This window comes from Sinocyclocheilus rhinocerous, unplaced genomic scaffold (genome assembly GCF_001515625.1).
Source record: "Sinocyclocheilus rhinocerous isolate Xijiao unplaced genomic scaffold, SAMN03320098_v1.1 scaffold1312, whole genome shotgun sequence".
Classification (NCBI taxonomy): Eukaryota; Metazoa; Chordata; class Actinopteri; order Cypriniformes; family Cyprinidae; genus Sinocyclocheilus; species Sinocyclocheilus rhinocerous.
In genome coordinates this window covers 650,446-662,105 of record NW_015639805.1, presented here as the reverse complement: position 1 = coordinate 662,105, position 11,660 = coordinate 650,446, and the positions used below count along the sequence as shown (strand labels likewise).

At 36.5% G+C, this 11,660-nt stretch overlaps 2 protein-coding genes across 2 annotated transcripts in view; one reads left to right on the top strand and one right to left on the bottom strand.

Annotated features, from left to right (window-relative positions):
• The window catches only part of LOC107752152 (sodium-dependent serotonin transporter-like), a 10,132-nt gene extending 7,165 nt beyond the window's left edge, over nt 1-2,967 (top strand). Inside the window, exons 11-13 of the mRNA XM_016568040.1 lie at nt 410-510; nt 1,307-1,474; nt 2,823-2,967. Of these exons, the coding sequence (XP_016423526.1) occupies nt 410-510; nt 1,307-1,474; nt 2,823-2,903 (350 nt within the window). The 3' untranslated portion in view covers nt 2,904-2,967. The remainder of the gene's footprint in view (nt 1-409; nt 511-1,306; nt 1,475-2,822) is intronic.
• A 5,678-nt stretch (nt 2,968-8,645) lies between these two features.
• Nucleotides 8,646-11,660, bottom strand: part of LOC107752151 (ankyrin repeat domain-containing protein 13A-like) — a 25,412-nt gene continuing 22,397 nt past the window's right edge. The window contains exons 12-13 of the mRNA XM_016568039.1: nt 9,479-10,740; nt 8,646-9,286 (exon numbers count right to left, since the gene is read on the bottom strand). Of these exons, the coding sequence (XP_016423525.1) occupies nt 10,545-10,740 (196 nt within the window). The 3' untranslated portion in view covers nt 8,646-9,286; nt 9,479-10,544. The remainder of the gene's footprint in view (nt 9,287-9,478; nt 10,741-11,660) is intronic.

Here is an 11,660-nt window from a genome sequence, read left to right as displayed (position 1 = left end):
TATATATAATATTTATATTATTATATATATTTATTAAAAAAAATATATATATAAATATGTCCACTAAATGCTGTTTGAAACATTCTATGCATGAAAGAATCGTGAAAAATTTTTTCAACAGAATCATGTTTTCCACAAAAATATTAAAATATTAAGTTATATTAACCTTTTGAACTTTGATAATAACAAATGTTATGGTGACACTAACGACTGCAGTAATGGCAGTATCATCTTTGTCATCACAGGAATGAATCACAGTTTAGCATTTTTAATTTAAACAGTTTCAAACATTTATTTCAAATTGTAATAGTATTATTATAACATTTCTATGATTTTGTCTAAACATCATGTCTAAGTGTACATAAACAAAAATGTCAGTATTTAAACCCATTTATTTCATTTTCTCCAGGTATTAACAGATTCAGCAATGATATCAAATCAATGTTGGGCTATACTCCAGGACTCTTCTGGAGAGTGTGTTGGGTTGCCATCAGCCCAGCTTTTCTCGCTGTAAGTTTAAACAAAGATGTTCTGACAGCATGTGCAAAGTTTGTGAAATGTTAAAGTCATCTTTCACGCTCTCAAAAACTCTTTAAGCACCCACCACCTCCTTTCCACCCTTTATTACCTTCATAATCTCATCCCCTCACCTGTCCACACAGTCACAATTCCCAGTCTGCAAATGTCAAACCGCGTGCACCCTTATAGCCTAATATTCCTGATACTTCTGCATGCATTATAGCTAATCTCAACAGGCCGGAGCTGCCACACACGGCTGACATTTCCACAATCATTTTTTTCATAATTTTCCTGTTATTCTTTTTTCGTTTAAAACAAACAAACATGATAAACGGCTGCCCGTCTCATCTCCTGAGACAGTGTTTGAGAGGTTATTTGAAATGCTGGAGAGAAGACATTTGTCACTGTTCCTTCAAGACTCTACAATTTTCCACTCTCCATAGACCACATAGGGGTGTGTAGGGTCTATGGGATGATATGGACCTTTTGAATCTAAAATAATCTGATCAGAGTCTCACTCTAAAGATGTTTTCAGACTTATCAATCCACCTGAACTCACAGAGACTGCAGTGACCTACAGAGGACCCTAATCTGAGTATCCTAATTGTTAAAACACTCTTAAAATGAGATATGACATTTTAAAGAAAAACTTTCATGTTTGATAAATGGAGCTTTTTAAAGCAACTGCATTTTTTTTTTTACATGACATGTCAAGAAATAACACTGTTTTATAAATTTTTATGTGCTAATTTAACTCACTGAATATGTTTCCCATTCATTTCTTCAGTACATCATTATCAGCTCACTGTTGAACCCTCAGCCTCTCTCACTATTCGACTACAAGTTCCCAGACTGGAGCATCACGGTCGGTTTCATCATAGGAGCTTCCTCCTTCATATGGATCCCCATCTACATGGTGTACAAGTTTGTGTGGACCCCAGGCTCTCTTAAACAGGTGAGACATTCATGTTGCACCATTGGTCGACTAAATGAACAACTACTCCCACTTGAAAAGCATTCTTGTAGATCTCAGGAGAAATTTCTAAGTCTCACCCAAATTAATTTACTCACCCTCAGGCCACCCAAGACGTAGATGAGTTTGTTTCTTCATCAGAATGGAATTGGAGAAATTTAGCTTAAAAAGGGGTCATATGATGCTGCTAAAAAGAACATTATTTTGTGTATTTGGTGTAATGAAATGTGTTTATGCGGTTTAAAGTTAAAAAAACATTATTTTCCACATACTGTACATTTTCATGTTTGATAAATGGAGCTTTTTAAAGCAACTGCAAAGCCACTGCATTTTTTTTAAATAAGTAATAACACTGTTTTATACAGTTTTATGTGCTAATTTAACTCACTGAATATGTTTCCCATTCATTTCTTCAGTACATCATTATCAGCTCACTGTTGAACCCTCAGCCTCTCTCACTATTCGACTACAAGTTCCCAGACTGGAGCATCACGGTCGGTTTCATCATAGGAGCTTCCTCCTTCATATGGATCCCCATCTACATGGTGTACAAGTTTGTGTGGACCCCAGGCTCTCTTAAACAGGTGAGACATTCATGTTGCACCATTGGTCGACTAAATGAACAACTACTCCCACTTGAAAAGCATTCTTGTAGATCTCAGGAGAAATTTCTAAGTCTCACCCAAATTAATTTACTCACCCTCAGGCCACCCTGCAGTGAATGGGTGCCGTCAGAATGAGAGTCCAAACAGCTGATAAAAACATCACAATAATCCACACAACTCCAGTCCATCATATACTGTCTCGTGAAGTGAAAAACTGTGTGTTTGTAAGAAACAAATCTATCATTAAGATGACTTTAGCTTCAAACCATTGCTTCAGGCTAAGGATAGAGTCCTCTATCCATAATATTGATTTCTCCAGTGAAAAAGTCATCTCATCTGAATCAGGAGAGAAATATGTGCAGATCAAACACTGTTTACAAGCGAACAGTCCAAAACAGCTCTAAACAAATTTGTCGGTGGGTTTTGATGTGAGAGAACAACAGGGGATGGACTTTTCACGTTATTATGGATTAAGCGACAAATACAAATACGCAGCTTTTTATTTCTCTAGACATTCATTGATGGACTGGAGTCGTCCATATGTTTTTATCAGCTGTTTGGCCTCTCATTCCGACGGCACCCATTCACACAGAGGATCCAAGTGATGTAAAGCTAAATTTCTCCAAATCTGTTTGAATGAAGAAACAAACTGAGGGTGATTCCCATTCCTTGAAATTCATAAAATGGGTAAAGTTGCTCACATGTTGTTTTCAATTCAATTTCAGCGTCTTGCTGTGTGTCTGCGACCAGAGAGAACACTGCCAGACATCCACACAGACAGTATGGGCCTAAGTCCTGTACCTTAGACCACTGAGAGAAAAACAACTGAACGCAACTCACAAAAAAAAGTGTCTCCAAAAATGTCTCCACGGCCAACTAAGCAACTTTTGCATAGTTTTAGGGATTTGTCCAGTTGAAATATAAAGAAAAAATGATCTATTCAAAAGTGACGTACACTCTAAAAAATGCTGGGTTGTTTCAACCCAACTTTGGGTCAAATATGGACTAACCCAACTTCTGGGTTAAAAATTTAATGTAAAAATTTAACCCAACGGTTGGGTTAGTCCATATTTGACCCAAAGTTGGGTTAAAACAACCCAGCATTTTTTAGAGTGTACGATTAGATTTAATCTGAAAAAAGAAAACATTCAATGTAAGTTATAATTGATAATTAAATAATCTGTGCAATTTACAAATGACTGATGTTCTTTTTTTAATTTAAGGTTTATGTATAAGATGAAGAGTTCAGTGGTATTTTTTACATTGTAAGTCATATGTACCCTCCAAGTCACAAAATGTTTTTTGAGATACATGCAAGTAAGATTACCTCATTGTGAGAAATTCAGCCAATGAGAACAGAGAACTTCATACACATTTCTCACTTATTTTTCTGAAGTAACTGTTGTCAAGATTTAATCATTTTGGTGTTTTTCTGCCTTAACTCAGACTAAATAGTGTAGCTACTTCTTTGTAAAACCTGTATTGATATTGTGCCTCACCAAGAAAAGGACAAAAAGACAAAAATAAGGGTTTCTTCTGAAATAACACTACATGACTGTTTGAAATTTTCATTCTCTAACAAAACTTGAGCCCCAATCCTAGCTATGTGTAACGTGTTCATTTTCTTCCCACATTTTTCCCCTCCCCCAAATAAAGAACTGAGGATGTTACTGAACTCTGGATATGACCAAATATTAAATTGCTATGAAGGTCTTATTATGGATAGTTCAAAATGTGGTTCATATATACTATGTCTGCACTGTAGGTTGTGGCAGAGAGTTTTGCTTGTGTGTATGTTTGGAAAATTAATAAAGCTGTACTGAACATTCCTATCTATCTATCTATCTATCTATCTAGATTTACAATGCTATGTGTGATTCCCACTTTCGTTCTCTTAGTGTGAACAGCCTAGCACTTTAATTAACATGTTGATTTGCATTGAGCTGCAGTATCCAGCATCTGTAAACACACAAGGGGTAGGAGAACAGTATTGTGTCAGGCATTTAAATGAGATGTTTTATTAAAGACCAGATCTTCAATCGCCACCAATCGCAGCTCTGGGAAACGCGGCTCAGTTCTGCCAGTTTCAGGTATGGGGTGAGAGAATAGAGCAAAGATAATGCTATTCCACATTCAGCCACTTCTAGCAGAGGCCGCAGAATGGATCAAAGGCTTCAGTGCAGGCGACTGGAGTAGATGTGGACCTCAACTACAGAGGAGCCTAACAAAAGGGCTGCAGGCTCTGTGCTCCTCTGTTAATTACCAATATTGAAAGACCAAGAGTTGCATGGAAAAGGCTAGTGAGTGACAAACTGTATGTGACCTGCAATAACAGTGTTTCATGCGGTGAAGTTAAGGCCGTAGAAAAATCTTTAACAAACTAAGGTTCACAAACAGTTAATGAAAAGCTGACGATGACTTAAAATGAAACATTTTAACATAAAAATTATCGAAACTATAAAAACTGCATGTAATGTGATCATTATTCAACATCAGAGATCCGTGAACATTAAATTATTGAAACATTAACTTACATTTATAAGAGTACTATAAGAGTACTAAATATTTTAGGTCAAAGGGGTTCAGCTGACAAAAAAGGTTTGTGAATTGCATTTATTTATAGGTCTGTGATTGAGAAATTCTGTTATTATAACAAACGTACCAATTTAACATGAATGCAATTCTAAACGTAAGCCATTTCTATGGTCATAAATTACCATTTTAATTTTGCTTATGACTGGGACATGTGAAATACAGATTTTATTTTAAACTATCTATACTTGTTGGTCAGTTTTAAACCTATGCAAAAATAGTTAGTTACTACAGAAAACAAACTATCAACAAGACAAAATTTGTAAATATTTTCATTTTCTTTTATAACACTATGCTTTGTATTTTCTTACCTTGGCATTAAATTGCATACTATAACTAGTTAATGCCGTTTCAAAAGCTGGCAAATTTGGCATCTTTCACTCATTTGACCAAGGTACCCAAATCAGTCCCTCTCAACAACATTTTTTTTTTTATTCAGGATGCAAAATAGTAAAATCTTCCAATATTTGGCAATAGGCCTACTCTGAAAACATTTTGAGTTGCAGGATGACTGCAGTAGTTCTATAAAAAGAGACATGGAAGTAATATGAGAGACATGAACATAGCACCAGCATGTTGCTTTAGTTTTTAGACAATGGTCAAATATCCTGTCATTATAGGCCTATAAAAATACTGGCCAAACAGAATCCCACTTTGCTTAGGCCGGGAGTGACCTGCATTAGGTGCAAAAAAAAAACAAAAAAAAAATCTCTAGAGCATCATCATTGAATTTATGGTAAATATTTAACAAGTCTGTCCCAATAACATCAATTAGGCACAACTTGTGTAATGGCATTGGAAACTGCAAAGGGCATGCACTGGGATGATCATGAGAGCCCTCAGATTTCATCAAAAATATCTTAAATTGTGTTCTGAAGATAAACGAAGGTCTTATGGGTTTGGAACAACATGAGGGTGAGTAATTAATGACAGAATTTTCATTTTTGGGTGAACTATCCCTTTAACCCGACGGCGTTAGGACCTTCCAGAAGCGTCGAGCTGTATGTGTGGATTTTGGTTGCATCCTGCTCGCTGTTTCGCTACAATGTCAGCAGCACGCCTGATTTCTCTCATCGCTTGCTGCATAACGTTTTTCCACTCTGGAAATGCTCAGCTGGGAGAGTCTAGATTACATGTTAGACCCTATGAAGTCCTGCTGAGGCAAAATCTGGGTAAGAATTTAATTTACACACGCGAGCGAACCTGTGTCAGGCCTATTACATCCACAAAGGGTGAACCTGCCATTGTGTCACCACATGACAGCACAGTTTAGTATAGATTCACTTTTATGTGCTGTCGTTTGTAAATGCTAAATTGGCCTCTCAGTTAAAATATGATCGTAATGCACTGCACTAGATGAGCACCAGTGGATTTATTTGAATTGTTTGTTCATTTTATCTCCTGCAGTTCTTCTAATAAGTGTTCTGTCCACACTGCTGGTGGTCATGATTGGAATGGCAGTGTGCGTCTACAAACCTCTTCGACGCAGGTGACAAGCCCTCAGGATGAAATTCGCCGGGAACTGAACGCTACTATGGAGAAGGCTTTATTTTGAATATTAATGAGCCAAGCCAAGCCATTGGACGAGAACAACGCAACGTCAGCGCGAACTATTTAATAGTCGGGATCCAACCCTTCGCTATTGGAAGGTTGCGAATCAAAGTCAGTATGACCTAATTAATATTGATGAAACCATTGGCGTCTTCCCTGCAACGCTTTAATTAAATCGAGTCATGATCTCCGATTAAACGTCACTGTAATTAAGTCCAGATCTCCCCAAACCTTATAATTTAAATGTTTAAAACTGAACACGATTTCAAACACATGCGTTCTAAATTAGGATGTGTTTTTTTACAGTTTGCAAGCTGCTAAAATGTTTACAGTCTGAATTTATACGTATTTATTTTTTTTATTTAATATTATTTTCATGTATTTATTGTAATATGTATTAATATTTGACTGGTTTTTGAATGTCAGACCTCTTGAATACGGCTACTGAATAGAATAAATTAAATGAAAGTCAATGTCTGAATCAGTATGAATGTGCTTGTGTTCAAAATAAATAACTGAATGGAACAGTGCTAAATCATTTTTTTTATGTTTTACTATACTTCTATAGGCCTAAAGGTAATTGCACTCAGAAAACTGGCACCCTTTCAAAATGTAAAGTACTAATATATATGGTAGCCATGTACCATTTAGGGGTAAATAAGATACAAGTAACAGCTTTGTATCTTTTTTTCCCCTGAGAGTGTAAGCTACCATTAAAAGTAATATATGATTGTAGTTGGTATAGTAGTACCATAGTGCTTTTATAATATTATCATGAATAATTAGCATATTCACACTTCCATCACATTTGCTCCAAACTTCAGTATTTCTGTTGTCTGCCTAAGTGTGCTTTCTTCAGTCCCATCAGTCACGGAGTGAATGTCTTTTTCTCATTAGAGGAGAGAAACAACTCATCCTTCTAATCCAGTCACATGCAATAAGACCAGCATCTGCTGAGCAGGTTATCTCTCCCTCACACAGGATAAATAGAGGACAAATGGATACTTATATATATACAGTATATATTTTCACAATGATTTTATCACATTTTTAGCAGTTGGCCCACAAGTGAAACACCTGCTGAGCTGAAGTCACGGAAATGAGCACTTGAGCTGATTAAGTCAAACAACCTAAATGAGTGAAGAACTATTTCCTGAAAAAGTCATTAAAAGCTTTTAAAGCCAAAGATGAACAAGCTGTAGCATTCTGTATTTTGCTTCAGGTAGGCTAACACAGGTTTTACTGTTTACTGCACTTTGTTATTCTTCTAGTTATAGTGGCTAATGAATCAAAAGACTTGCACATTCACCGAAAATATCTTACTTCAGCGTTGCGAAAATAGTGGATATTCATGTATGTAAAAACGACAGATATGAATTTGATATGTAATCAGCCTTAATGTAAAGTTTGATGCATTTGACAGGCCATAAAAAGTCAGCTTCTTCGAAACGGTTATTTCCTTCACTTCCACATGTGATCTCACTAAAATCATGATTTTATTCCCACAGACGGCACACTGCCTCAAACCACTGCTGACATACAGCTTTCCTCTGCCAGCACATGGCACTCGAAGGTCTGCTGAGAAGGGAGTGCAGATGAGGTGCCATGACAAGCGCTCACATCTAACACAGGGGCCTATTAAGAAATGTCACATTACACGAGATTTCTCAATGGGAAAGTGTATCCTTGGATGAATAAACAACAACCACATCTGTATGAGATGTGAGTGTATGAGGCCAGTAAATTATCCCCTTCATGCCACATCCTCTAATACACGCTTTTTACAATAACATTACTATATTTGGTGTCATCTTGGACATTGGATTATGTCAGAATTTTGGTGTCCACATATTGAAAACACACTTGCAAATACAACTTACAATTATAATTTTCAATTCCTTTTGAATACAGTCCAGAAAATACTTCCATAGGATAATGTTTTTGAAAAAGAGACACTACAAAAAGCATTTAAGAAATAATAATTAAAAAAAGAAGACGCACTCAGATAGGTAATAGGTATGCATTAGAACAGTGCCATCTGTTGGTTTGTTTAATTAAATTCATAAGGCACAAGACTTTATAAATTATCAGACCCTTTAGGTAATGTGACAATAACTAATAATAAACTAATATAATTAAAATCTTAAAATGAATAAATGATTAAGAATTGCATGAATCTTAAGATTTAAAAAAAAGTATGAATAAAAATATAAAAAAGCAATTTCATGTTTTTGATGGCAAGATATATTCGTAATTTTGAAGTTTCAGATATTGTGCCACGAACAACCACTTTTAAAATTTAAAGTAAAAATAAATGTTTATAACTGACCACCTTGACTGCTTTTATACCTTTTTTATTTGATTTGCCGTTGCTATGCAACTGTCACACAGTTAATAAAGCGCCAAAAAGTCAATAAAGTGCTTTTATTAAAGTAAAAACATTTTTTGTGTGTGTGTCAAATATACATCACAGTTTACAAATGCCTTCAGGATTTCTTCAACATGCTTAAAGAGGATACTTTCTCTTGCATTTTGCAGCATGACAATTCACCGAGAATCAAACCAACACTAACCCTGATCCGGTAGAGACCATTAAACATTTTGGCAATTAGTTCGAGTTAAGACTTCTACCCAAATACCAAAAGTTAAATTAGGTTTTAAATAAAGAATGAAATGGAATTCTGTGTCTGTGGATAACCGTAGCCAGAACATCGGATTTATTCTACTCTGTTCTTTAAATGCAGCATTAGAATAAATACAGGAAACTAAAATCAATGTCCTGTTAATATAAAACATCCCTATTACAAACGCGAGACTGTGGCTGCCACTATCCTCAGATCCTGGTTAGCTACAGGAAGAGGAAAGCAATATAAATGTCCATTTATGACATAGGATGAGGTGACAGAAGATATGGTTAAAATCGGTTCAAGCTTCATACAGAAAGTAGTGAGAGATACTGCAAGCTGCAAGTCAATACTCAGACGTCTTTTGAGCCTCACAAGGCTTTAAAAACACAATGAAGTCGACAAGACATCAAGAAAAAAAACTGGTTAGCTACAGGAAGAGGAAAGCAATATAAATGTCCATTTATGACATAGGATGAGGTGACAGAAGATATGGTTAAAATCGGTTCAAGCTTCATACAGAAAGTAGTGAGAGATACTGCAAGCTGCAAGTCAATACTCAGACGTCTTTTGAGCCTCATAAGGCTTTAAAAACACAATGAAGTCGACAAGACATCAAGAAAAAAAAAAACACGTTGACAAAATAAATAGCACTGTCAGCTACAACAGGAAGGAACAGCGTGAGATTCCCTAAAGATCCCCAAACAGAGCAGGGCAGGTTCTTCCACATTTACCACATCAGAACCTCATTCAGCAAACAATGCTGTCCAACCACACACATCCCCACAGACAAAAACAGCTGGGTTTCTTGTCACACATTCCCCTAGTCCTTTAGTGTAGCATGAGGTTTGGTTGGTGCCAGAAAAGTGACCCAGTACTGCCACATTCATTCTTTGCATTACAACATACTCATGGCGATCTAAGCGGTTTTATTGTATCATTTTACAAATTAGGCAGACTAAAAGCTTGAGGCGTATCAGCTTACATCGGACAGGCCTTTTCAGAAATATCCCGGTCTGTATGAGTGCCTCTCGCTCCGACGAGGCACGGCGGTGTGATTTATTGCCTTTACGGTAGAGATGCTTCAGTCAGAAGTTGTCTAATGACAAAAGCACACGAAAAGGCTGAAAATGGTACTGTCCTACTGCTTTGTGTAAAACATACATTTCTTTCACTTTCCTTGGCTGCGTATAAAATGGTTTTAAAGGAACCGACAACTGGTGAGTATCAGTTTAACCCTGAGATATAGTATTAATATAAACCTAAAGCTAACGTTAATGCAAAACAACCTTCCTTTGCGTCAAAACAAGCAATACAACTTTATCTAGTCATAGGACTACAAACTCAAGGACGTCACAACCTTTCTACCATGTAATCTTAAAAAAGCAGCACTGGATTTCCTGTAAAATACATGCATGATCACCTCTTTGAAGGAGGAAAAGGAAGTCGGAAAATGCAGTCAAATGCTCATGAAACAAAATGTTTGCTTATTGTTTAAGGATAAAGCAGCAGAAATGTTCGGATGTTGGCTGCAAACCCAATATGTAAATATGTGTAGTCGTATGTCAGTGGCTGGCAACAGAGAACTGCTGAATCTGAAGAAGGGTGTAAATAAAAAGGTTTAATGGTAATGGCAATAACAGGAACTCCCTTTTTCTTTCCTTCCCTCATCTTACTTGGTCACTTCTCTGTTAAGGAGAGTTGTAAAATCCTCTGTAATTCCTCTTCTTCCTCCTTCCTTCTCCTTTCCTCCTCCTCCTGTGCCCGGGACGAGAGCTCCATAGCCAATCGCAGCTCAGAGTCGGGGCTGGAGGTGGAGCCAGGGCTTGAGGGTGTGGTGTCACTAAGGTCTACTAAAACTCCTTCAGACCCAGACCTGAGGTATTGTGACAGAAAGAGACGGTTTAAGAAAATGCACCCTACCCATACTTTTCTTCTGCTCAAAAGTTTGTGAAATGTTTTTGAAAGACGTTTCATATGCATTAATTCGATCAAAAATACAAATGCAAATAAAAGTAAAAAGTATTCAAATGTAAAAATCGTGTTTTTTGTTTTAAAACGTAATTTGCTCCTGTGATGCCAAAGCGAATCTTTCAGCAGCTATTATTCAATTTTTTTGTGTCACATGATCTTTCAAAATCAATTTTTCTACTAGTCTAATATTCTGCTCAAGAAACATTTCTTATTTCCATCAATATTGAAAACAGTTTGTTTTCAGGATTCTTTGATGAATAGAAAGTTTAAAAGAGCATTTTTTAAATAGAAATGTTTTGTAACATTATAAATGTCTTTATTTTCTACATCAATTTAATGCACTCTAGACTTGCCGCGATAGACGGTGCTGACGGTGATACCGTTGTTAAGCCGCAACACCGGTTACGTCACTTGCCCACCACGGCACCGACCCCCACCGTCGTTTTGATTTTTTATAGTAAAAAAAAATAATAATTTAGTTCAGTGAAAGAACAGACACTACAATTAAAAACTGAACGCGGCTGCTCAATGCAGCGTGCCGAACGACGGTCGCATCACAGATCAGATTTAATTTATCCAGTGAGGAGAGTGAGTCGAGCTGACTGACAAGAAGAGTGAGGTGAGGTGAGACAGACAAGACGATGGCGGATGATTTAGTTTCGAAACGAAATGCAAAAACGCCTGTTTGGCAGTATTTTGGATTTTGAAAAGCCTGTTGACTTTTGCCGTTTATCTAAGGTGATTTTGGAAGTTTTTTTAAACATTAGTTTCTTATTTAATTGGTTCCACATTGTTTGCTGATTTTTACTTTATTTAAACTGT